Below are 24,203 nucleotides of genomic sequence, written 5' to 3'. Positions count from 1 at the left end.
AATACGTAGTTTAGTTTTTGGCCAAAACCGGAAGTGCCACGTTACTGAGTAAGATTTTTAGTTTTTCCTTTTAGAGGGATTTCCGCCGAGGACGTACGCTCATTGTGCTCACATAATTTAACAATTTTCCGAGGAAAATATGTTTCTAGGTTGGGGAGGAGAAGTAGAATTGCGCTTCCCAATATAAGTGAAATTCCTAATTTAAAGAAAATCAATAGAGCGGAAGTGGCACTTCACTGAATTAAAGTTTCCAGTCTTTTTTTTTTAATTTTCAAGAAAATATTGTTGCGTAAGTTACGATAAAGTGAAAGACAAATGAGTATTTACTTTAGTTCTTCCACACGCTGAGAAAATCCAAGCGTGGCCAAAAAAGAATAAATATATAAAACAAACGGAAAATATTTCTAAATTGTTTTTCCTAATCTGTATGGAAATTAAACAATGTTGGTTGTAAAAAAATAAATAAAATAATATGAATGTGGCTACCAAAATTTTAAACAACAGTACAGTATTTTTTAAACAATGATAAAAGAGGTTTGTAAACAATAATATCGTCCTTATTTAAAGTGAAAATGGAAAACTTTTGTTGATAACTTTTCTCTCTCTTTTTTGACCAAATGGAAATGTTGAACTTTGTATGTCTGTACTTATTGTTTTATTTCCAGTTGCGTTACTCTTTTCATGGATGAAAAGATGCTTTGTTATTGACCCGTAATAAATAATTGAAAACAAAAAATAAAATAGAAAATTATTTCTGTTTTCTTTAAAATGTTCCACAGTTTTTAACGGTAAAGTCTTACTGAGTAGACATGTACAGACAGGAAAAAAAAGGAAGCTTTTCAATTCGTTTCCTAGTTTAGTCCTTAATTATCCCTTTGAAAATTCATGATTGGGCTGGTCTTAGCAACGAAGGTCATGATGGCATCTTAGGCTGGAAACAGCGGAGCGGCGAGCAAAGCGGCGATGATAGCTGCTTCAGATCAAAGAGAGCGACGAGCAGCGAGCAAAGATTCGCATGCACATAGTGACGAGCTTAGTCGCGTTCTCCTTTTGACAAAACAAGATGGAGGAAATATTTTTATATGAAAATTCTTCGTTGAAACTTTGGTATTTGCAGCAGCTTAGTAGTAGGAGCTGCAGTGTACATGACATAAATAAGTTTAGAAATGAACTTGGTGAATTTCATCACTTGTACCAACAACTTCGGGAGCATCCTGGCAAGTTTCATGCGTATTTTCGAATGTCTATATCAACATTTGATTACATACTAGCCCAATGTAACCCCATTAAACAAAATCAAATTTTATTGTTTTTGAGTAATACAGCTCATAACAAGAGTTAGGCACACTATTAACTAAATACAAATGTGTGTAACCCCATTAATCCTAGCAGTTACTTTAAGGTTAGAAAAGAATAAATAAATAAAAACAAAATAGAAATATATGCAGATAAAAAGAAATTAGTCAATTAAAAAAACACAATAATTTTATTAAATCACTACTCCATGATTTGTCGTAAATTAATGTTGTTATCTGAAAAACTGGAGTAGTACGACGCTACAGAAGAAGGATTGGAGAATTCGTTCTGATCAGAAGTAGTAGGACGTGAAAATGTAATTTAATTTTGCCTATTATTTAGATGAAAGTTAGCATTAAGGGATTGAGAACCAAATTAAATGTAGCAAAAATTACCTGAATTCTCCATTAACTACTAATTGTTAATTAATTTAAACTATTAATTATTAATTGTTAAAAACTATTGTAGCTTCACAAATATTACGGTCCCACAGAGGTTTCTTTAAACAAACTAAACCAATAAATGTATCAATATCCATAACCTATGAGCAATAACCTTTACAAATTGAGCGCGATGAGAGCGAAGAAATCAAACATGTCATAACGCTTTGCTCCACTCTCTATAGATAGCGTTGCTCTATCTTCGCTTTGCTCGCCACTATGCGCGGTCCCATATGTTTACTTGTGTTTGATTTCGCCGCTTTGCTCTTCGCTATCATCGCCGCTTTGCTCGCCGCTCCACTATGGTTCCAGCCTTATTGTCATCATAGCTCTTATCATTTATGGATAGTTATTAATTAGTGTTAATAGAATTTCGGGAGGCTGTCTGAGATAAATCTCTCTTGAATTTGCTGATTCCCAGTTTCATTAAGTGAGGATAAAAAAAAAAAAAGGGTCCTGCTAAACAACTACAATTCACAAATCTTAGCCATATTCACATACTCGTAATTCATCACATAAGTTTTTCTTGAAAATTTCTCAAATATAATTATAAAAGAAAATTATTTCCCACTAAATATTTAAAAAAAAAATTTGATAATATATTTCATTTACAGTAATAATAAAAAAGTTAAATTCTAAAAGAAAAATGGTCGTGTAAAAACTACCATCTTGTTTTTGTCTGCAAGCTAGCTCTGTTTGCATTGGTAGGGGCGTGGCTTATTTAGCATGAGGCTGGCACTAAGCGCCCCGCCTACACTACATGCAACTAATACTGCACTGTGATTGTCTAAATCTTTATGGTTGATAATAATTTCAAGGAAAAATACTATTTAAATTTTTTTCAACTAATTTTTCTCTCATAGGTATTTTCATGGATTATCGAATTATGCTGTAAAATTTCTTTACCTAAAAGACGAACATTAATAATGAGTTTATCTATATTAAATTTCTTATTTGTACTACAAATGATAAAAACCATATACACGTGATAGTTGGCCAATCCACACTGACTCTACACGAACCACAGCGCGTCATCGCTCTCCCTTCCACCATCGACTCCTTTCCACTCATCCTCTACATTCTCCTTCACACAGCCTCTACTTCTCCAGCCATAGTCTTCTCCATTTCTCCGCCCAATTCATGTTATCCTAATATCCTAACCCTAACGTGCCTTCGCTACCTAATTCTTAACGAAACTTAAGTCTACCTAGAACCTAACTTTAATATCTAATTCTAACTTATGTAACTTAAACCTAAACCTAACTTAACTTAAACCTAAACCTAAATTAAGTTAAACCTAAATCTAACTTAACTTAAACATAAATCTAACTTAACTTAAACCTAACTTAACTTAAACCTAAACCTAACTTAACTTAAACCTAAACCTAGCTTAACTTAAACCTAAACCTAACTTAACTTAAACCTAAACCTAACTTAACTTAAACCTAAACCTAACTTAACTTAAACCTTAACCTAACTTAACTTAAACCTAAACCTAACTTAACTTAAACCTAAACCTAACTTAACTTAAACCTAAACTGGCTGTGCGGCTAAATGAATTGACCAAAGGAGGGGCTTCCTTTTTTGCGTAGCAGTAGGAGAGTTGTATTAGGATTGATCTTCAGTTTCAAGTAAACTGTAAAGAAGCTCTTAGTAAGGAGGCCACAACCATCTGGATTCGATTCTGGGATCTTCTTTTAACGTTCCCGAAAATGGTTTTCAGGATTATCTGAAAAAATTCGGAATGGACGGTTAAAATTATTTATCTTTAGATGACGCCACCTTTAGATGACGCCACCTTTAGATGACGCCACCTTTGGATGAAGTCTAAAACGATTAAATCACCACCATTGATGGTAATGATGTACAATTACAGAAACTTAGTGTATGTTCTCAAATATTGTTTCAATGATATTAATATTCTCTATTTTCCTCAGCCAGTATACGTATAGTATGTTGATACTAAAATATTGTAAAGTTTTTCCCAAAAAAAAAAAACTTTACTTACACAACTAGTGCCTGCCACTAGTTATTTTAATAATATGTGGGTTTGATTAAATAATAAAACTCGCTAAAGTTTGTAAGTAATAACCTGATTTATTCACACATTAACTTTAACTAACATTAACATTTACAAGCAACTAACGCTATTCATTACAGTCACCATTTACAACAGTCACAACAGTTTACTGTTACTTACTCACTTCGTAACGCCACAAAACTGTTCCCCGACTGACCACTGGTCCGCACTGCACCGAATTGCACTAGTCTCAGCTGCACTGACACAGCTCTACTCATCAACTGACTAATTGCCCAACTAGCTACCACTGAAGCACTCCGCAACACTGACTCTCTCAACACTAACTCCGAACTTGACTAAAACTCTCTAAAACTTGATTGAAACTCGATTAACACTGACTTGAAAACTAGATTGAAAACTCACTTCTCCAGCGGTGTCTGCCTCCTTTTAACTGCGTGCCTCCCTCCAACTGGGACTGCCCTCCTCCAACTCTCTGAGCCTAAGTTTCCACGCACTCTTGACGTTCATTGGCTGGAGAAAACATACTGCCACCACCTCAGCTGTGAGCCGCCTCCTCCCATTCTCTGTCTCTCTCCAACTCCGTCTGTCTCACTCTCACCTGTCAATCACTGGCTGGGAAACACATATGCCACCACCCCAACTGAGGCCTTTCTCTTAGCTGGCTTTTACACAGGTCACTAACTCCTTGTACAATCTAGGCCTTTCTTTTCTGCCACAAGTAGATACCGCCCCTTTTGTCTACACAGTGGTGGCCTGTTACCGGCTTTAGTCGCTTAACCCCTAGAACAATCTAGGCCTTTCTTTTCTGCCACAAGTAGATACCGCCCTTTTGTTCACACAGTAATGGCCTGTTACCGACTTTGGTCGCTCAACCCCTAGAACAATCTAGGCCTTTCTTCTCTGCCCAGGTCAACTTCGTTACACTGCCCCCCTCTTAGAACTGTTCGTCCCGAACAGAAGTCTCCTTCGTGACGTGCGGCAGCAATTGGTCCAAGTGCACCACCTTCATCTTGGATCTGGGCGTAGGTTGGATCTCGAACACCAGGTCGTTGAGCAGTGAGACAGTGGTGTAAGATCCTACCCAGCAACTTAGGAGGTTTTCCCTTTTTGCGGACACGCTTGTACGACCACACTTTCTCACCTCTCTGGAAAGTTCTTCCAATGACCCGCCTGTCACACGATGTCCTCGTCCGGTCGCTGTCCAGTCTCCTCCTGCCGCGCACCCCTCCACGTACAGCTCTCAACTTACGGCGAAGTTTCGCAGCACAGCTATCCACGTCCGTCTCTTCAGCTTCCAGGCTGCCAAATGCAAGGTCACCGGTTAGTCGACGCTCTCTGCCAAGCACAACGCTAGCAAGCATTCGCTTTGTGGTCTCTTGAGCTGCCGATTGGTACACCATCATTATGGGAGGTGTATGTTTATCCCAAATCTCCTGATGATCTTTCTTCAAAGTCCTCTGATGGCCTCCTAGGGTCCTGTAGCTTCGCTCCCCCATGCCGTCAGAGTGAGGGTATAGCGGCGTCGACCTTGTCCTCCTGACGCCGAGGATCTTGTAGACCTTCGTTGCTGCAGCTGCCGTTGACGCGTCCTGATCTGCCAAGACGTGTGCCTCTGCCCACTTACTGACGTGGTCCATCGCAACCAGATTGCAGCGCATTCTTCTTCTGTAATCAGGAGAAGGTCCTGCCATATCGCTGGCTATCCTTTTGAGCGGTAACCCAATCTTGTCCTGCCTCAGGGCGCCATTGGTTTCTCGGCTGGTTCCCTTTCTCGCTACCCACTCGGTGCACCGACTAGCCCAGTCTACACCGTTCTCGTGGTAGCCTACCAAAGAGAACCGCCGCCTCTGCTTGGCCCTTGCCCTCTTCACTGCAAACTGGATCCCGGTGTTACCTCTGTGGATGTCCGATAGCCCTTCTTCCCTTTTCGATCCTGGCAGGAGTACTTTATCTCCCTCTTCTTTCCTCGCTGTCCTCGCTTCAAGGCTCTCTTCCACAACTGGTATAACAAAAGTTCCCTTACCTTGCTCTTTCTCTTCCTGTCCGCTGCAGTTTTCTATGCTTTCTTCTTCCCTTGCAGCTTCCTGAACTTCTACACAGCTACGTCTCCCTTTATCCTGGTCACCTTTTAAGTCTGACCTGCTGTCTGTATCATCCTGGCTGCCTTCGTCTTCTTCTTGGATGTTGTTTGTTTCTGTTACGCCCTCAATTTCTTCTGGCATCTCGTTTACTTCCCTTTTTATTTTCCTTATTATTTCTTCTTTCATCTCAATTTGGCCTTTTCTAATGTTTTTCACTTTTTCTATCATCTCTAACTGGCCCTGCTTCAGGTTTTCATTCATCTCCTTCATCAGTGCTATTAACTCCTCCATGCTGGGCATCTTAGTACTCACGGGCATATAATACTCGTCAGTTCTCTACAACTTTCCGGCAATTCACCCGAACTAATAAAATCAGCACTTACTCGTCTAGCGGTTTTACTATATCCCACTTCTGACACCAATGTAAAGTTTTTCCCCCCAAAAAAAAACTTTACTTACACAACTAGTGCCTGCCACTAGTTATTTTAATAATATGTGGGTTTGATTAAATAATAAAACTCGCTAAAGTTTGTAAGTAATAACCTGATTTATTCACACATTAACTTTAACTAACATTAACATTTACAAGCAACTAACGCTATTCATTACAGTCACCATTTACAACAGTCACAACAGTTTACTGTTACTTACTCACTTCGTAACGCCACAAAACTGTTCCCCGACTGACCACTGGTCCGCACTGCACCGAATTGCACTAGTCTCAGCTGCACTGACACAGCTCTACTCATCAACTGACTAATTGCCCAACTAGCTACCACTGAAGCACTCCGCAACACTGACTCTCTCAACACGAACTCCGAACTTGACTAAAACTCTCTAAAACTTGATTGAAACTCGATTAACACTGACTTGAAAACTAGATTGAAAACTCACTTCTCCAGCGGTGTCTGCCTCCTTTTAACTGCGTGTCTCCCTCCAACTGGGACTGCCCTCCTCCAACTCTCTGAGCCTAAGTTTCCACGCCCTCTTGACGTTCATTGGCTGGAGAAAACATACTGCCACCACCTCAGCTGTGAGCCGCCTCCTCCCATTCTCTGTCTCTCTCCAACTCCGTCTGTCTCACTCTCACCTGTCAATCACTGGCTGGGAAACACATATGCCACCACCCCAACTGAGGCCTTTCTCTTAGCTGGCTTTTACACAGGTCACTAACTCCTTGTACAATCTAGGCCTTTCTTTTCTGCCACAAGTAGATACCGCCCCTTTTGTCTACACAGTGGTGGCCTGTTACCGGCTTTAGTCGCTTAACCCCTAGAACAATCTAGGCCTTTCTTTTCTGCCACAAGTAGATACCGCCCTTTTGTTCACACAGTAATGGCCTGTTACCGACTTTGGTCGCTCAACCCCTAGAACAATCTAGGCCTTTCTTCTCTGCCCAGGTCAACTTCGTTACAATATGTTATATTAAATATGACTTAAATGTTCAGAATTGGAAGAGCATTGTAAGAGAAGCGTAAATCATGTGCTTAACTGTTCACTGTACATCATTCTCAGTATTTAGATGAGCTCAAAACTTCAATAACTCCTTCTTCCAACATTTCCCACGTTCACAAACTAGCTGGGAGGTGAAAGAGAGTGCTAGTAAAACTTTGGGCTTTTAGCTATGTAGGTAGTCCTTGATAAATATGGGATAAAGGCTGAATTAAGATGGAGCATGAACGATTTACAACTAGGGATATCTTAAACAGCATGGAGTTTTCCGTAAATATATATAGTTCAACTAAAACTTCCAACTTAGAGCCCTTCCACTTTTACTAGAAATAGTCTCACCGGGTGTACCCTAACCGTAGAAAGTTAGGATGAGATAGCTGTTCGATTCCTCCAGTAGGCAGTGGCTATTTCTCAAAGACTGCTTTGGCTAATGCATTTGTGTAGTTTAAGCGTAGTAGGGAACTTCCACCCGTTCAGAGAAAAGTTGTGACTCCACGGTCTCTCCTCTCCTCTCTTTTTTGCTACCCTCTTTGGTCCATTTTCTTGAGTACCACCACGAATTCATTATGATAATTGGTTACAATTTTTATTTATGTGCACTCGGATAGATAAAGATATCGATTTACAAGCTTCTTCCTTCCGTTTGAAAGATCAAAGCTGGATGTACTTGGATTTTTCTACTTTAGGACATTAAGAATTCGATCAACAAAATGCCGAAACTTCCGACCAACCCTTGTCTGTTCTTCATTCAAATAACTCATTACATAATTTTTCTAGTTAGTAAATACAGTAACTTCTCGGCCTGATGCTTTATAAGGCTTCATTCATTTTTAAGTTCCTTTAAAAATGTAATTTAGGGATTAATTCCCATTAAATTTGTAACCAAAATTTTAAATAGAACCTTTAAAGTGAGCATGCATTGAGAAAAGAAAAATTTACCAATTAGGTGTCGTGGACAGAGGCGACTAGCAAACATATTTTACTGTAAATTTCTTGTATTAACCATTAAAGGTATAGACCGGGGAATATAGCCTGGTACCGCAATACATCTTAGCTTTGCGGGTCTAGCCTCTAACCGCTCGGCTATCGTGGCGACTAGCAAACATACTTTACTGTAAATTTCTCATATTAACCATTAAAGGTATTGACCGGGGAATATAGTCTAGTACCACAATACATCTTAACTTTGCGGGTCTAGCCTCTAACCGCTCGGCTATCGTGGCGACTAGCAAACATACTTTACTGTAAATTTCTCATATTAACCATTAAAGGTATTGACCGGGGAATATAGTCTAGTACCACAATACATCTTAACTTTGCGGGTCTAGCCTCTAACCGCTCAGCTATCGTGGCGGCTAGGTACTTAGAAGTTAAGACTGAGAATGCCAACTCCATGCTAACAGATGTATTCTTATAACAATAAATACAATCTTATCTACTTAAAAGTTAAGTCCTGCCTGAAAAAATAAAAAATAGACGATTACTTTACTTAACTTTTTTTTTATCACTCAAAATGCGTAAAATGAACGAAGTGTTGGTTCTGTCTAAAATTAGTTTTTAAAAGAAATCTCACGAAGATGTAGAAGGAAATAAAAATGTTTTTCTCATTAATAAATAATTTAAAGAAAAAGCTAAGCTGGGAAGCTTTTCATTAACCCGTTGGTATTTTCATTAAATAAAAATGGCGATTTAAAGTAAAAACATCAAGTCTCAAATTAAGTGCTGCTTATTAATCAAGTACATTACAGAGGCCGTACAGTGAGCGGGGGTCTTGTCCAGGATGCTGTACTTCATCTCGATTTCATTTTCCTCTTTAATGGTCTCAAAAGATGGATGACTTAGAGATGACTGTTATAACTAGAAGATAGATAGGCCTCGAGACAATTATTTACTCTCTGAGTGATGTTGCTAATTTAGACGAATGGTTTTTGGTGCAAACTATTTTGATATTGTTTTAACAATAATAGAAAACACTTCTTGCATTATTGTTATTATTATTGTTTGTGCTTAATAAATTTTTGTTTAGGTTTCTATTATTAGTAAAGAGGGGAAAAGTTGGGAACTGTTTTAATTTCCGAATTGGTGTTCTTACCAGTAATACCCTGTAATAAGTTCTCTGAATTTGTAAGAATTGTTTTTTTTTTAGAAAATATGCGCTACCAGATCTAGAGAAAAAAAAAAAGTAAAGAAATGCCTATTTTTTCAGGCGGGGCTTAACGTCCAACTACCAATTAGGTGTCGTGGACGCAGGCGACTAGCAAACATACTTTACTGCAAATTCCTCATATTAACCATTAAAGGTATAGACCGGGGAATATAGCCTAGTACCGTAATACATCTTAGCTTTGTGGGTCTGGCCTCTAACCGCTCCGGCTATCGTGGCGGCTACCAAACATACTTTACTGTAAATTCCTCATATTAACCATTAAAGGTATAGACCGGGGAATATAGCCTAGTACCGCAATACATCTTAGCTTTGCGGGTCTGGCCTCTAACCGCTCGGTTATCATGGACCAGATCTACTGATGATAACTTATTCATCAAAACACTTTTATTGCAAATAGCCCTTTTACTGAATATGTTTCAGGTTTCTAATGTCTTCCAAAGGTTTGCATATAGATTAGCATTCTGTTTGTACAAATGTTGAAAATAATGGAAATGAAAGTGCCAATATCCTGGAGGGTTCTTCAATTTTTTTTTTGACATTTACACGGAAATTCATAACCTAAAATTTGGGAAATCGTTTGGTTAGTATCGAATCTAATCGAAGAAGAATCGCCCTATTATTTAATAAAAACTTTTAAGTTATTGCCTCGAAACTTAAGGCAGGTTTTCCTTTTCTTTTTATCGGGAAATAATTTTTTCCAGTGACATCCTGCAATAATAGGATATTTTCTTTGGAACGCTTTTCAATAATATTCTCACTTTGGTTGCCAAAGCCATGAGCTGCTGGTTCCTCTAGATGGGTCAGTAAAGCTGTGTTAGTTCCTTTCTTCTTGGTGATATGTTGTCCAGTTACTATAGGGTGTGCGCAGAGCAGTAAATCTTTTCTTTAGAAGTGCTGCCATAGAGGGAGTTTGGGTTAAAGAAATTTATACCATGTATACTTTATAGGACAGTCTAGGACGCCTCTCTTACATTCACGGCTAAAGGTATACTTCCCTCTGGGTTAGGGAAAGTCGCCACCAATAAGGTGATGACATCTGCCTCTCTTATAATCTCTATCCCATCTCTTTGTCTTTCTGACTGGTTTTTTTTTCAGATTGGATACCTAGGAACTCCTACAAAGTCTACAGCCACTGGAAAGGTATACTATGACTGGAAATCGGTGTGGAGAGAGAGAAAGGTTTATTCCTTTATCTGGACCAGAGCCAAAACTCTACTGGCTTGTGAGTGTGAATATACCCAGATCTGAGTTCAAATGGTGGTGATGTCCTCCCTCCTCACCCTGCAGAGTGCTACGCATATACCCAGTCAGAAGAGGAAGATATAAGAATTGAGGTCAACTCCGGAGTTCTTGCTCTGTGGAGGGGCTGGGGCAGATAGAGAGAGAGGGAGAGAATGGTCTTTATGTGTTGATTTAGGGAGATAATGTTGGGGTACGGGGGGAAGAAAAGGGTCAGTCATCACCATTCTACTGATGCTGTGGTGTTAGGGGGGCCGGGGGGTATTGTCGTAGAGGTTAATAAAATATGAAGGAAATATAGGAGGCTGTGGGAAATATCGTCCTCCTCTTACTATTTTAGCCCCATTGTCCTCTTCGTTCTAAACACTTGCCGGAAGGATGGCGAATGATAAACGAGTACTTGGCCGGGTCCTTCAAATTCCTATTCTAGGAGTCCTGGTATCCAGAAAACTAACTCATTTTCTTGGACTCACTCGCTAAATATTTCTCAAGTATCTCCTTCATGGCCTTTAATATATTACTGCTTTTATATTAACCCCAAGAGACAGTGTTACCAATCTCAAATTTTCTATAGGTCTTGATATTATACCGGTAGTACGATTGCGCTCCTGAGCTTGTAGTGATATTAACCGAGTTGAGTTAGGTTTGAACCTACTCCTTACCCACATCTGAATATAAACATCTAATTTATTACAATTATTCTATTTACTTTAAAAATTTTGTAATTGGTGACTGGCTGAGGAAAATAGAGAATATTATTAATGTCATTGGGACAATATTTGGGAATATACACTTGGTTCCTGTAATTGTACATCGATACCAACAATGGTGGTGGTTCAATCGTTTTAGACTTCATCTAAAGATGGCGTCATCTATAGGAGGCGTCGTCTAAAGGTGGCGTCATCTAAAGGAAGAGTATCTAAAGGTGGCGTATCTAAAGGAGGAGTATCTAAAGGTGGCGACATCTAAAGGTGGCTTCATCTAAAGGTGGCGTCATCTAAAGGAGGCATCATCTAAAGGTGGCATCATCTAAAGGTGATGGCGTCATCTAAAGATGATGGCGTCATCTAAAGGTGATGGCGTCATCTAAAGGTGATAGCGTCATCTAAAGGTGATGGCGTCATCTAAAGATGATGGCGTCATCTAAAGGTGATGGCGTCATCTAAAGGTGGCGTCATCTAAAGGTGGCGTCATCTAAAGGTGACGTCATTTAAAGGTGGCGTCATCTAAAGGTGGCGTCATTTAAAGGTGGCGTCATCTAAAGGTAGCTTGAAGGCTCCAAATAGGCGTCGGTAGTACAATAATTACAACAATTAGTGCAGCCTTTTTTGAAGGAATCCTGTAGAAATTAAAGGAAATTTCTATACTTTTAAGGACTAACTGTGTACCTACTCTTGTCTTGCTCACTTTACGTTCATCCTACGGGTGATGGTGTCAGGGTGGAAGATGCATTTGTTGGGGGGGGGGGGGCTAATCGACGCCTCTTACTTCTTGATGTAGTACAGAGAACAGAGTTCCTTTTGACTGAAATCTTCTTATTCTTTTTTCAGAGGACTTCCTTTTGCAGCTAAGCGTTCTCTAATGGATCTTGGGATTTCCATTAATTCCAAAACATCTTGAAGTAGTGTTTCTCCCAGCTTGTATATCTTGACAAGATTTGGTAGCCAAAACAAAACTCTTGTAACCGATTTTAGGGCTAAGCAAACTCCCGAATTCCTCAAAATGACCCGCCATCTAGACTAGTGCAACCTTTTTGATAGGAAGAATACTTTCTGCTGGAGAAACAAGAGGGGGGGGCCTTCAGCTTAGCTGATTATCTGTAATAGATGATCTTAACAAGCGTGGAGTCTCCAGTTCCTCCATAAAAGTAAAGCACGGGCACACAGAGTGGAAGACGTAAATTACACGCACTAAGATTCATGGCCAAGCTCTGGATCAACTAAGATTGCTATTCTAGACTTTCTCTATCTGATAACACCAGAAGTAATACTGTATGCAACCCTCTGGTACTCTGTCAGTACAAAAAAAAATCCATGCTTTGGTAGATTGAACTTTTGGAAATTCACTAATTGCTGGCCGGCTTCTTGATTCGCTTTTCACGACCTCGTATGAACAGGGGGCAACACTCCAGAACTAAGTGGAAGTCTGGTGAACCTGGAGAAGCTCCATTATTCTTCTGCTACACAATTATTACTCGTACATCCTTCTAATTATGTTCTTTTTTTAAAAAAATGACTTTTAATTAGTTAAAAAACAATAATTGTAGATAAGAGGGAAAATGTTTCGCAGCTGGTTGGTTCATAATATGTGAACACAGTCTTTTTTCCAACTTGTTAATTTCCTTTTTTCACAAAAGAAGGCACTGATGCAAGAAAAATTATTAAATGCTAGAGTTACACAGAGTTTTTTTTTGTTTTTTTGTTTTTTTAATACAATATACACATTTTTATTAAATAATGGCTGGGAAAATTTTTATAAAATTAATTTTAAACTAAATAGTAATACGAGAGAGATTTTAAAACAAAAATGTCCGCTATTTTTACAAGAAAAACATTCACCATTATCTATACATAGAATTTGCTGAATAAATAAAATAAAAATTAAACTATAATCAATCAATATATCATTCAATTGAATATATGTATAATAATAATATTGTGTAATTATAAAAGATATTAATATAACTTATAATAACTAGACTACTAACACGCCGTTATTATAGAATTTTAATTAATGGTGTTTTGATTTCAGCAGTGGAATTTAGAAACCTAAAGATTTCCTTCTATCGAAATTTTGTTACTTTTGATTTCGATTTTCGGCAAGTAGTTTGTCAAAATAGGTGAAATTACTTTTCTTTTCTTATTTTTCTTATAATTAATTCCATTTATTCAACTTGGATCTACAAAATTATATGATTGACCGCATAATTGATCCATCAAGGCCGTGCATCAGGCTAAATTCTAGGCTCAGAAAACATCGCATAGGCGCCTGACAGATGGATAGCCTCTGTAGGTTCTGTGTCAGGAGGAGGAGGAGGGAACGGCACTGCTGCATGTGTTGTGTCAGTGTGAGTGGACTTATCTGGGCTAAGGATGTTACTTCTCTGGGGGAGTGAAAAACCAAGGCCTAAAGAGCTTTACCCGGGGGAGTTCGCTCCCAGAATTTAAGAGTCTGATCAAAAAAGTACGGGTCTGTAGGAGGGCGAGCTTTAGAGCGAAAGGAGCCAAAATAGATCCAAGTTTTCCCTACAATTTGGTACAGATTGCATTGAAATCTGATCAGTAGGAAACGAAATATTAAGGTTTGAAAACCTTCAAATTTTAAGCTTCAATATCTCATTATCCATTATCACTAAAACAATGCGGTTTTTTGGCCAATTATAGAGCTAAGTTTTCCCTATAATTTGGTACAGATTACATTGAAATCTGATCAGTAGGAAACGAAATATTAAGGTTTGAAAACCTTCAAATTTTAAGCTTCAATATCTCATTATCCATTATCACTAAAACATTGCGGTTTTTTGCTAGCGTAAGTCTTGAGGCCGCCCTAGTCTAATCTAATCTAATCTACAAAATTATATCCTTAAATTGGTTAAACGTGGTTTTTTTTTAAATAAATCTTTTTAAATTCGTCTTAATTTTTGGAGCTAATAAAGCATCGTCTTTGTTTTTTTTTTTTTGTTTTTTTAAGAACACTAGCCTTGGCTACGAAGAGAGTATAAAAGTGATTCAATCAGACAGACACTTTGTGAACAACCAATCTTCAGAAGAAGACTTCAATAAATTAATAGAAGAACGGATAGACTTCTGGGAGAAATCAACAAAGCTGTGTTAGATTCTTTCATTTAATGAAAAAGCTTTTTTATTTTGTTAGACGAAAGGCTTTTGTCCAGAAGAGATGGCTGTTGCATTGCAGCTTCCAGAGTGTTGTAATCCCTTGGGTTCCATGCACTTATATACTATACAATAGGGGCACAATGCACTTACACTGCGTTCACCTAAACAAGCGCGCCAAGGGTAGATAGCCCTTGGAGATAGTTTTGGCAAAACCCTTAAAAATCTAGGATATTTTCTGAAAGCGATAAATCAGATTTTAGAACCTGATTTCCTGAGCTCACTAATTAGATCAGCTGTTTTATTAATTAAATTAGAATGCATCGATAAATCGATAAATGAATTGTATAATAATTATTAATTGATGGTTTATTAATTACAGGGCAGGCTGCCCGGCGATGTGGACACATATTTGGGCACATTTAGAAGATGTAATTACCCAAAATTAACTCCACAAAATACGGTGGAGATTGTGCACCAATGCGCTAGATATTCCAGGTAAGGAGAGGTGATCTTGTATTTATGCAATTTTAATATAATTTATTCTTTGTGAGCTTGTTATTTTTTTACTTATTACAGTATTTTTTTTTTGTTTATTAAAATGTATTATTTTGAAGAATAGATCTTTTTTTAGTAAATGTTTTAGGTTTTAAGAAAATGTAATCATGTAAATTACTGTAAGAGAAAGTACGTGACAGTATTTACACCTTTTTTGCCCAGTCCTGACTCTATCAGGATAAGAGAATTCGATCCCTGAAGTGATGCTACTTAACCCTAGGATGCTTGCATAAAGTGGGGTGATTTTAACGTGTACTCTAGAAGCACCTAAATAAAGTAAACAAAACTTCAAATTTAAGTTTCCTGCAGCTTTATTTTCTTTTGCACTTAGTTCATTTAAGCAAGAGCTCATTTATTTTTTTTTCTTTGTTACAAAGAGCCGTATAGTTACGTCACAAAAAAAAAAAAAGAACTATCTCTCAGCAAACATATGCTCCTGATAAGAGAAGAGCTCCTGGAGAGAAGCACTGGTGCAGGACCAAAGTGACAGGTTCCCCTTTTATTTACTCACTGCCACACCACTAACGTTCCATTGCCCTTCTTCGTCGTCCACTTTCTTAATTTCCTTCTTCCCTCAGTTACTCCCTCCCTCACCATTCACTCAGTTACTTTTCAATAAAGTTTTTAATATCCGTTTTTCCCTTTAATATATATACCAGCAGTTATGTAGATGACAATCTCATTTCCTGTCACGTGTCCCATATCTGATCGTGTATTATTCTACTTTATTTAATTAATTTTATTTATTTTCAAACATCTGATATAATATTCCTGGAGAATAGAATTTCGAGGCATCCTGAATTGTTTTCGTATAGAATGATCCGTGATAATGCCTCTTCTAACTTAATCCAATCCAAAATCGGGATTTTAAAAAAAAATGAATAAATGAAAATAATATAATTTTTTTATTGCTTTAATTACAATAGTAAATAAGCATGGAGTTGTGTATAAATTCACACAAAAGGAAATAAATAAATAAAAAGCATACAAAACTGAAAAAAAAACAATAAATCATAGACAGTATTGAAGAAAATTAATAAATTGAAAACAGCTATAATGATTAAAAGAATATAAAGCTTCCGCCTAAAATCAGTAATAAGGAAAAATAAATAAATAAATAAAGTAAATACCCTCAATAAAGAAGATAACAAGACGAAAGAAAAAATAATAAACATTAAAATAATAATTAATTCGCCCATATAAAAATAAATACACATACATAAATTTATAACAGAATAAAATACAAAAACTTCAAAATAAAGATCATTTACATTTATAATTTCATGATTTAGTAACTGAATAATACATTAATTTTTGACACAAAATTTCTACTAACAGAGTCTACTTTTTGGAGGGGGGAGTAGATAAATCTTGAGCACAACTGGTAGCCGTTAAAGGAGGCACCTTTGGTTTCAGAAACCCCAAAATTCGACCAGATTGTGATTTCTTAAGTTTTCTCTTTTTTGGCTGATCTGTCGATCCTTTGAGAAGTCAAAACATCTTCAGTTTCTGTATCTTCTCCAGTTGCTAAGGAAGATCCATCTTCTAAGTCAACAAGGAACTTCATACCCAATATTTCATCAGATCACTTTCGCTCTTGATTAACACAACTTTTAGGCCTTCTTCTTTTCGAATCAATATTTTACCATTTCTGGACCAACAGTATTTTACTTTACCAGATTTCTGCAGCTCCTTTGCTTTACTGAATAATCTGTAAGTTTCTGAACCTATATCGTCAGAAATATATATTCGCTTCAAAGTGGCCTCACTAATACCAGACAGGCATGTAAAGAGATATCTCGATAGGCAATTTGATGGGCGAGTTATATCGACACGGGGGGGCGATTCAGTGGCCACCTCTCTCACCGGATTTGACACCTATGGACTATTTCCTTTGGGGATACCTGAAAAACAAGTTGATTATTCATAACGTTTTTCTTTCCTTATTTCTGCTTATCGAAAAGCATTTCTAAATCTAGGTGCATCAGAATCAACCCGGAATTGCATCTGTAGATGAACTAAAGCAGAGAATAATAGATACCTGTAACTCGGTTAAAGCCGAAACTATTTCTTTGGCAGTAAGGGGCAATTGGCAGGAAAGTGTATGTCTATGCACCTCTAATGGTGGACGCCATTTCGAGCATGATCTGTAATATTAATGAGGAGTAAAATTTATAATAAAATAGTACTTTTCTTCTTATTTAATCAAAAAACCGTTAAAATATTATCATTTTGACGTTTATAATAAGAATCATGTTTTCATTCATAACTTCTAAAATATCGCTCACAGAAAAAAAACCGTTCGAGTAAATTTTTCTTTAAAAAAATAGAGGAATCTATTTCTGAAATAAAAACCGCACCTTCCCATTTGAAAAATGAAGTTGGTGCCTGTATCTCGCTTCTGGAAGCACCGAAAAAAATTTACAAATTAAATTTGGATTCCTAAACAAAAAACTAAGGGAACACGTATTTTTTAGTTTTTTTCTAGCTATCTTAGTTTCCGAGAAAAAGTCGTTATCCATATAGCTTGGGACACCCTGTATATATATACCTTCAGTGCGTAAATGGCTGCAAATCTAAAAAGATGATACTAACTTGAACTTTAGAATAGAGCGAGACAGACAAACAGAACTTCTTCTCAAATAAACACTGCCACTGTCTCCCCACCACCAAGTTCCTACAGTCCACTGATAATTTTATTAATATGAAAATTAATTTTAATTAATATCTTAAAAACTGTTCGTCAGAATTTCACTAAATTTCACAAGTGCACAGAATATCCTTTAATAAATACGTCTGCCAAAAATCGTGAATCAAATCAGCCTAGAAACCACTTAGAAATCAACTAAAACAGCACACGATGTGCACAGTAACAAAGACAAAACACAACTCTCGAATAAATGAAAATGGAAAATAGTTTTTCATACTCGAAAACAACGAAACCATTTCCGGTGTGTGATCTACACGATCTAATAGTGATTACAACTTCTCGTTCTCCTTTGTTATGTATTTAAAGAAAGAGAACACAAAAATCTATAATATAGTATTTATTAACTGGTACAAGATACATAATAAGAACTGTATAATGCGTATTTTACATAATACACCTAGTGCTACACTCTAACCTATTTCTTTTCTATCGATCCTTCCGTATCGATATTCACAATATATACTCGTATATCTCCTTATTAGTGCCCAGCTTGGCTGGAAAATCTGCCTGTACATTTTCACAATGCCTGATATACAGGGTGTATTCGGAGGAGTGGTCGAAACTTCGGTAGGTGATTTGCAACTAGGCATCATTTGCAACTAAAAATTCTATATAAACTATAGGCTCGATTCCGCTCCATTTTATAGATATTTTTAATTTTATGTTTTTTCAAGGTATCACTACTTTTTTTAGCAAACAGTTGTCTATATTTCTCAAATTACTAAAGCTAAAACGATTTCAGAAAACTCATTAGAAAGAAGGTTAAATTTCCTTTTAAATAAGCTAATTGATATTTCAAAATAACAATATCAAGTATTTTACTTTGTGGCCCAAACATAAGAAATAGCAAGTTTCTAGTTTTTTCCAAAAACTTTGACTTCATTTTTCTCAAAAATATTAAGTATATATATTTAAAACGTACACTCCGCATGAAAAACATCTACATACAATCACCTTTCGAAGAAATATAGGCAACTGTTTGCTAAAAAGTAGTAAGACCTTGAAAAATACATAAAATTAAAAATATCTATAAAACGGAGCCGAATCGAGCCATAGTTTATATGGAATTTTTTGTTGCAAATAATGTCTAGAATCACCTCCCGAAGTTTCGACCACTCCTCCGTATACACCCTGTATAGAATATGTATAGAAACGAATATGGTATACAGGGTGAACCAGTACGTATTGTCCATAGGCCTACTGTGTGTAGTACATCTAAAGTGGAGTTCAATGACGTATTAGACAACTTCATATTTTCCACTGTTCTTGAGTGACGTCACTTTAATTTGTTTTTCTAAAAAAAATATTTCCTAACATTTTCTCAAATCTTTCAGAGAGACCAGAAGTAAATGTTTAAAGTGCAATTTGTTAACTTTGACTTCCTTTTTTTAGACTAATCTACTTTAAAATTGACTACTGGTCCATCTAAAAGAGTTTTCAATGAATTAAACAACTAGATAAACTTAACACTGTTGAGTGCTTGTGAACACGCATTTTCTTGTAAAACAAACGTAATTTCTCATACGAAGATAAAAGGAATCCTGGGCAAATGATACACCGCGTTTGAAAGCCCATTAGACAAGGAAACTTTTACTAAAAAGTGGCCAGCACCTAGGTCGGATAATGATCCCCATAAGGGGTCTAATGAGTTTTCTTCAAAAATGTTTCGATTACTTTTATTTTTTCCAGTATCCAGGAGGAAGATTGAGGCTGATTGGAGAATAACTTATGCTTCGAAATGGTGTCAATTTTTAGAAAATATATCTGCCTTTCTAACCGTGTCATCAGAATCGAAGTCGGATCAAAACTTTCTGAGTAATAACATTTTTATTGCAAAAAAGTAATGATTTTAGAAAAAAAAAATTTAAAGTGACGTCACTCAAGAACAGTGGAAAATATGAGGTTGGCCAATACGTAATTGAACTCCACTTTAGATGTACTACACACAGTAGGCCTATGGACAATACTTACTGGTTCACCCTGTATATAGAAACGAATAAATGCATAATATGCATATTAATATATATATTATTTACGAATATAAATATTTAGAATTCTATATATATGATATATAGAAACTCGTTGCAAGCTATCCTGTCAGCTGTTCACCGGAAGACGTAGAACCATGCTTTTAATCGATATTCTGAGCAGTTGTTGTTAAATTACGAGCAAGCAATATTTAGTTTGTGGCTACGTTTAAAGTTACGTTTGAAAGAATACACAAACTTTGTGGGGGTTTGTTCCAACAAAAAATAATTTGTGATTAAATTTCATTTAGTTAATTTAAAAAATTAATACGCAAAAAATTGAAAGATGTAATTTCAAACAGCATCTCAATGTTCACCGAGAGATTTTTTTTGTTTTCCAAACAATTATTTTTTTTTCCTTTATTTAAATATTTATTTAAATATTTGTTTAAAAATTATTTAAATGTTTTTATATAATATTCTATAAAGAAATATTTATTTTTAAATTTTATGTCGGCCCTTCCTGATGACCCTTTGACCTTTTAACCCGATAGCATTGCACATTTCCTATTCGCTGCTTTAATAATATATAAATGTAAGCAAATACCAAGAATTATATACAGAGCTGCAATACTGTATATATGTATATTTAAATAGGTTGGAAAAAAAAACTTTTCCAATTTAACTTTTATCAACTCCGGAAGTGTGGTGGAGGGGAGGAAATAAAAATGATTGGCTGCCAAAAAAGAGGAAGAAATCAGTTCTACGTTTTACTCAATTTGGAAATAATTTAACGAGAAAATACATTTAGTTATTTTACTTCCGTTTATTTCTCACACAGGAAGTGGATCGATCTTGCCAGTTTTTCCAAAAAAAAACTGTGGCTGAGTCATGGACACGGCCGTGTGTTGTCCGTGAATACGTTTACGTAACGGGTTATATTTTTTATATAGAATATTTTTATTTATGTGTTTAGGATGAAATCAAGGAAACAAATCGAAGATCGAACACAATCTATGGCTATTATACAGTCCGTTGTCGATGTAGAAGCGATTTCATCATCCACTTGCATAATTTCAACCGCCTGCAGCTGCAGATGTACTGGACACCGTCGTTGATCCGCTCGGCCGCATTCATTCTTTTACGTTCCCGGCACAGCTTGACTCGGTCATACGGTGTTTTATTATTACCATTCGATTGTTCTTGAGAAGCCCTTTCCAACCGTATACCGATCTCTGTATTTGGTTTTGGCTTTTCGACGCGTATAGGCCGACATTATATATTTTTGATAATTCTAACACCTTATTATATTCACTGTCACTATTTTACACTAATGTTTTATGCACAATCGATAGATTGTGATAGACAGCTGACGATTAAAACTTAAACGAACAACGTAGCTTCTCCGAGTCAAAAGTTATACTAATTGAAAAATCTCGATACGCAGCAAAATGATCTCAAAATGGCGGCGTTTCCCCCTCCACCGCGCGCGAGATGCGTCACAGTCCTCGTTTATCGTAATGAATTCTTTGATCCTTTAGCTATCCAGTGTGGTCTAATTTAATTTTGGATGTAGACGATAGATTCGAAACTATAATGCCAAACTGTACCCCTTCGATTTTGTTATCATTAGGTTTTTTTGGATTGCCTCCATATGATAGCAAATTTAAAGACGTATTCACGTCAAAATGGAGTTTCCTATAGGATATGTACAAATACGTGACTTTTTAATGAAAATTCTTCCCCACTTCTGTAAGGTATAATGTTTCAGTGCAATGTACGGTTTCAAAAACTGTGTGTAATGTTGTTTCGAGTTAGATATGACTAAAATATTTGGGTTTTGAAGGAAAATTAGTTAAAATTTTGAGAGTAAAAGAAAACTCGTCTGAGAGTGTTCATCCATTATATTTTCTAGAAAAAAAAAGAAAAAGAAAATACTTTTTTTCCCTTTTGTTAAAAAAAGAAAATTTTTATACCCTAGATGAGAGAAAAGAAGTCTATAGGACCTGGATTGGATGGATGGCCGAGAAAACTCCATTCGATTGGTGAAGTGCTTTTCACTTGTCAGCTGTGAAACAGCTTATCGGGTCTCCAGTTGGGGATGTGCTGCCGCCTCCAGTGCAGTCTGCCTCTCTATTAGTAAGGCTTTCCCTACCGCCTCCAGCTTTAAGTACTCACTGAAGAGAGAGAGAGAGACTTCTTGTTCCTTCTATAATGCAGCTCCATTCTCGGCTCCTTCTTCTTTTTTTCTTACAACTTACTCTTTCCAGAACTTTTCTTTTTCTCTTGTCTCTCTGGTTACTAGTTTCCCTTTTGTTTACAACTAGAAAGTGGAAGTTATGTGATCGCCATTATTTAAGATTTTCAGTAAAGTATGTTTGCTAGTCGCCACGATAGCCGGAGCGGTTAGAGGCTAGACCCGCAAAGCTAAGATGTATTGCGGCACTAGGCTATATTCCCCGGTCTATACCTTTAATGGTTAATATGAGAAATTTGCAGTAAAGTATGTTTGCTAGTCGTCACAATAGCCAAGCGGTTAGAGGCTAGACCCGTAAAGCTAAGATGTATTGCGGTACTAGGCTATATTCCCCGGTCTATACCTTTAATTGTTAATATGAGAAATTAGCAGTAAAGTATGTTTGCTAGTCGCCACGATAGCCGGAGCGGTTAGAGGCTAGACCCGCAAAGCTAAGATGTATGGCGGCTCTAGGCTATATTCCCCGGTCTATACCTTTAATGGTTAATATGAGAAATTTACAGTAAAGTATGTTTGCTAGTCGCCACGGTAGCCGAGCGGTTAGAGGCTAGACCTGCAAAGCTAAGATGTATTGCGGTACTAGGCTATTTTCCCCGGTCTATACCTTTAATGGTTAATATGAGAAATTTGCAGTAAAGTATGTTTGCTAGTCGCCTCCGTCCATTAGGCTCGCCTGAAAAATAGGCATTTCTTTTATTTACTACAATAACTAATAGATTCTTGTAAAATAATGTGTTGCAACTTATTCTGTCGTAATTCTAAACAGATTCAGAACCCCTACTGTTGGGTCTTCATGTACACAGAAACAACTTCCGTCAGTAACCAAGCTCTTAGTAAATAATTTCCTGTATTCTCCATGACCTGCTACTAGCCACTACGCAAAAAAAAAAACCGGATATAACTCACAGACAAAGGACTAATCTTCAGGTATTTAAATACCAACTAGCGGATATTAATAGAACTTCTGTACACCATGCTTGGAGATTTCTCTTACATAATGTGTTAACAGTACCAATCCCTATAATAGAGCAGCACCATTGCCCTATATTGTGAAACCTCTGGTCACCGCCTACACCACTGTGTAACTGTGGGTGTGTGTGTTCAGAGTAATATAAGATTATATTGGTCAGTTAAACGGTTAAACTTTATGTACTTGAAGAGGGTGAGAGGCCCCACACATTTTGAACACTTTCCGGTGTAGATACATACGTAGTTACCGTCGTAGTGTCTGATAGTTGAATTACGTAGTTGCACGTGGGTTCGTATGGGTGGGGCTAGCAATAACTGTTAGCCAACTTGGCTACACTGTATCCCAACTTAATTTCAAGCTTTGCTATTATTGTCTCCAGTAAAGATAGAGACCAGCTTGGTAGTTTGTGTTCAGACAGGATACGATGCACAAACTTGTAGTAAGTACAACTATCTCGGATTCCGGAAAGAGAGACAGAGAGGCTAATATGGTGAAAGTTTTACTAGTTTGCCCTGGAAACTGGAGATCTGGACCATAACCGTTCTATAAACCAGTAATCCTTTAGTTCTCACCTGAAGAGAGAGATGACGCTATGATGATACTGGCACCTGGTGGAGCCTTCATTCAATAGACCCAAGAGTTTTCTTAACACTATCGCAGCTGCCCTTATAAGGCATCATTTACAACAAGGCAACTAGCGTTAGTTCACCTAGGGCCGATCTGACCGCTGGCCCAGAGTCTAGACAAAGTCCCAAAGTGGCTATAACTCTCTAATCTTCAAGTAATTCCAAGACGTCTTTATAAAATTCATTGTAATCCCAGAACAGAATTGTTGCTTCTATTTTCTCTTTAAGAGTCCTATAGATAAGAGGGAGTATTTACGATCACGTCGAAATTTTCTTTAAGTTAACACCAGAAATATTCGTACTGCTGTATCCTGTGTCCGAAGAACAAATGGTTTCCAGATTATCTCTGAGAACAGTCGAGCTTAAAAAAAGGAAAAAATCAAAGGAAGCACAAAAAATTTCCGGTCATTTTGCCTTTTCTTTTGTAAATTTCCGCGGAAAATTCGATTAAAGGCACTACCAGGAAATGGGCTAGTTAGGCATTCCTCCAGATACCCATTATTGACTTTCAGCTTTCTCAATTTTCCGCACTTAAAAGACCTCAAATCGGATGTTTCTGACGTAAG

General features: G+C 36.9%; 1 protein-coding gene across 1 annotated transcript in view; it reads left to right on the top strand.

Annotated features, from left to right (window-relative positions):
• The window catches only part of LOC141454740 (LHFPL tetraspan subfamily member 6 protein-like), a 603,704-nt gene that overhangs the window by 286,112 nt on the left and 293,389 nt on the right, over positions 1-24,203 (top strand). The window contains exon 3 of the mRNA XM_074129307.1: positions 14,932-15,047. Within this exon, the coding sequence (XP_073985408.1) occupies positions 14,932-15,047 (116 nt within the window). The remainder of the gene's footprint in view (positions 1-14,931; positions 15,048-24,203) is intronic.

Source organism: Rhodnius prolixus, unplaced genomic scaffold, assembly GCF_049639745.1.
Source record: "Rhodnius prolixus isolate KJV_2025 unplaced genomic scaffold, Rpr scaffold_9, whole genome shotgun sequence".
NCBI lineage: Eukaryota > Metazoa > Arthropoda > Insecta > Hemiptera > Reduviidae > Rhodnius > Rhodnius prolixus.
Note: the sequence above shows the minus strand (reverse complement) of the source record. Positions and strands in the feature narration are given on the sequence as shown.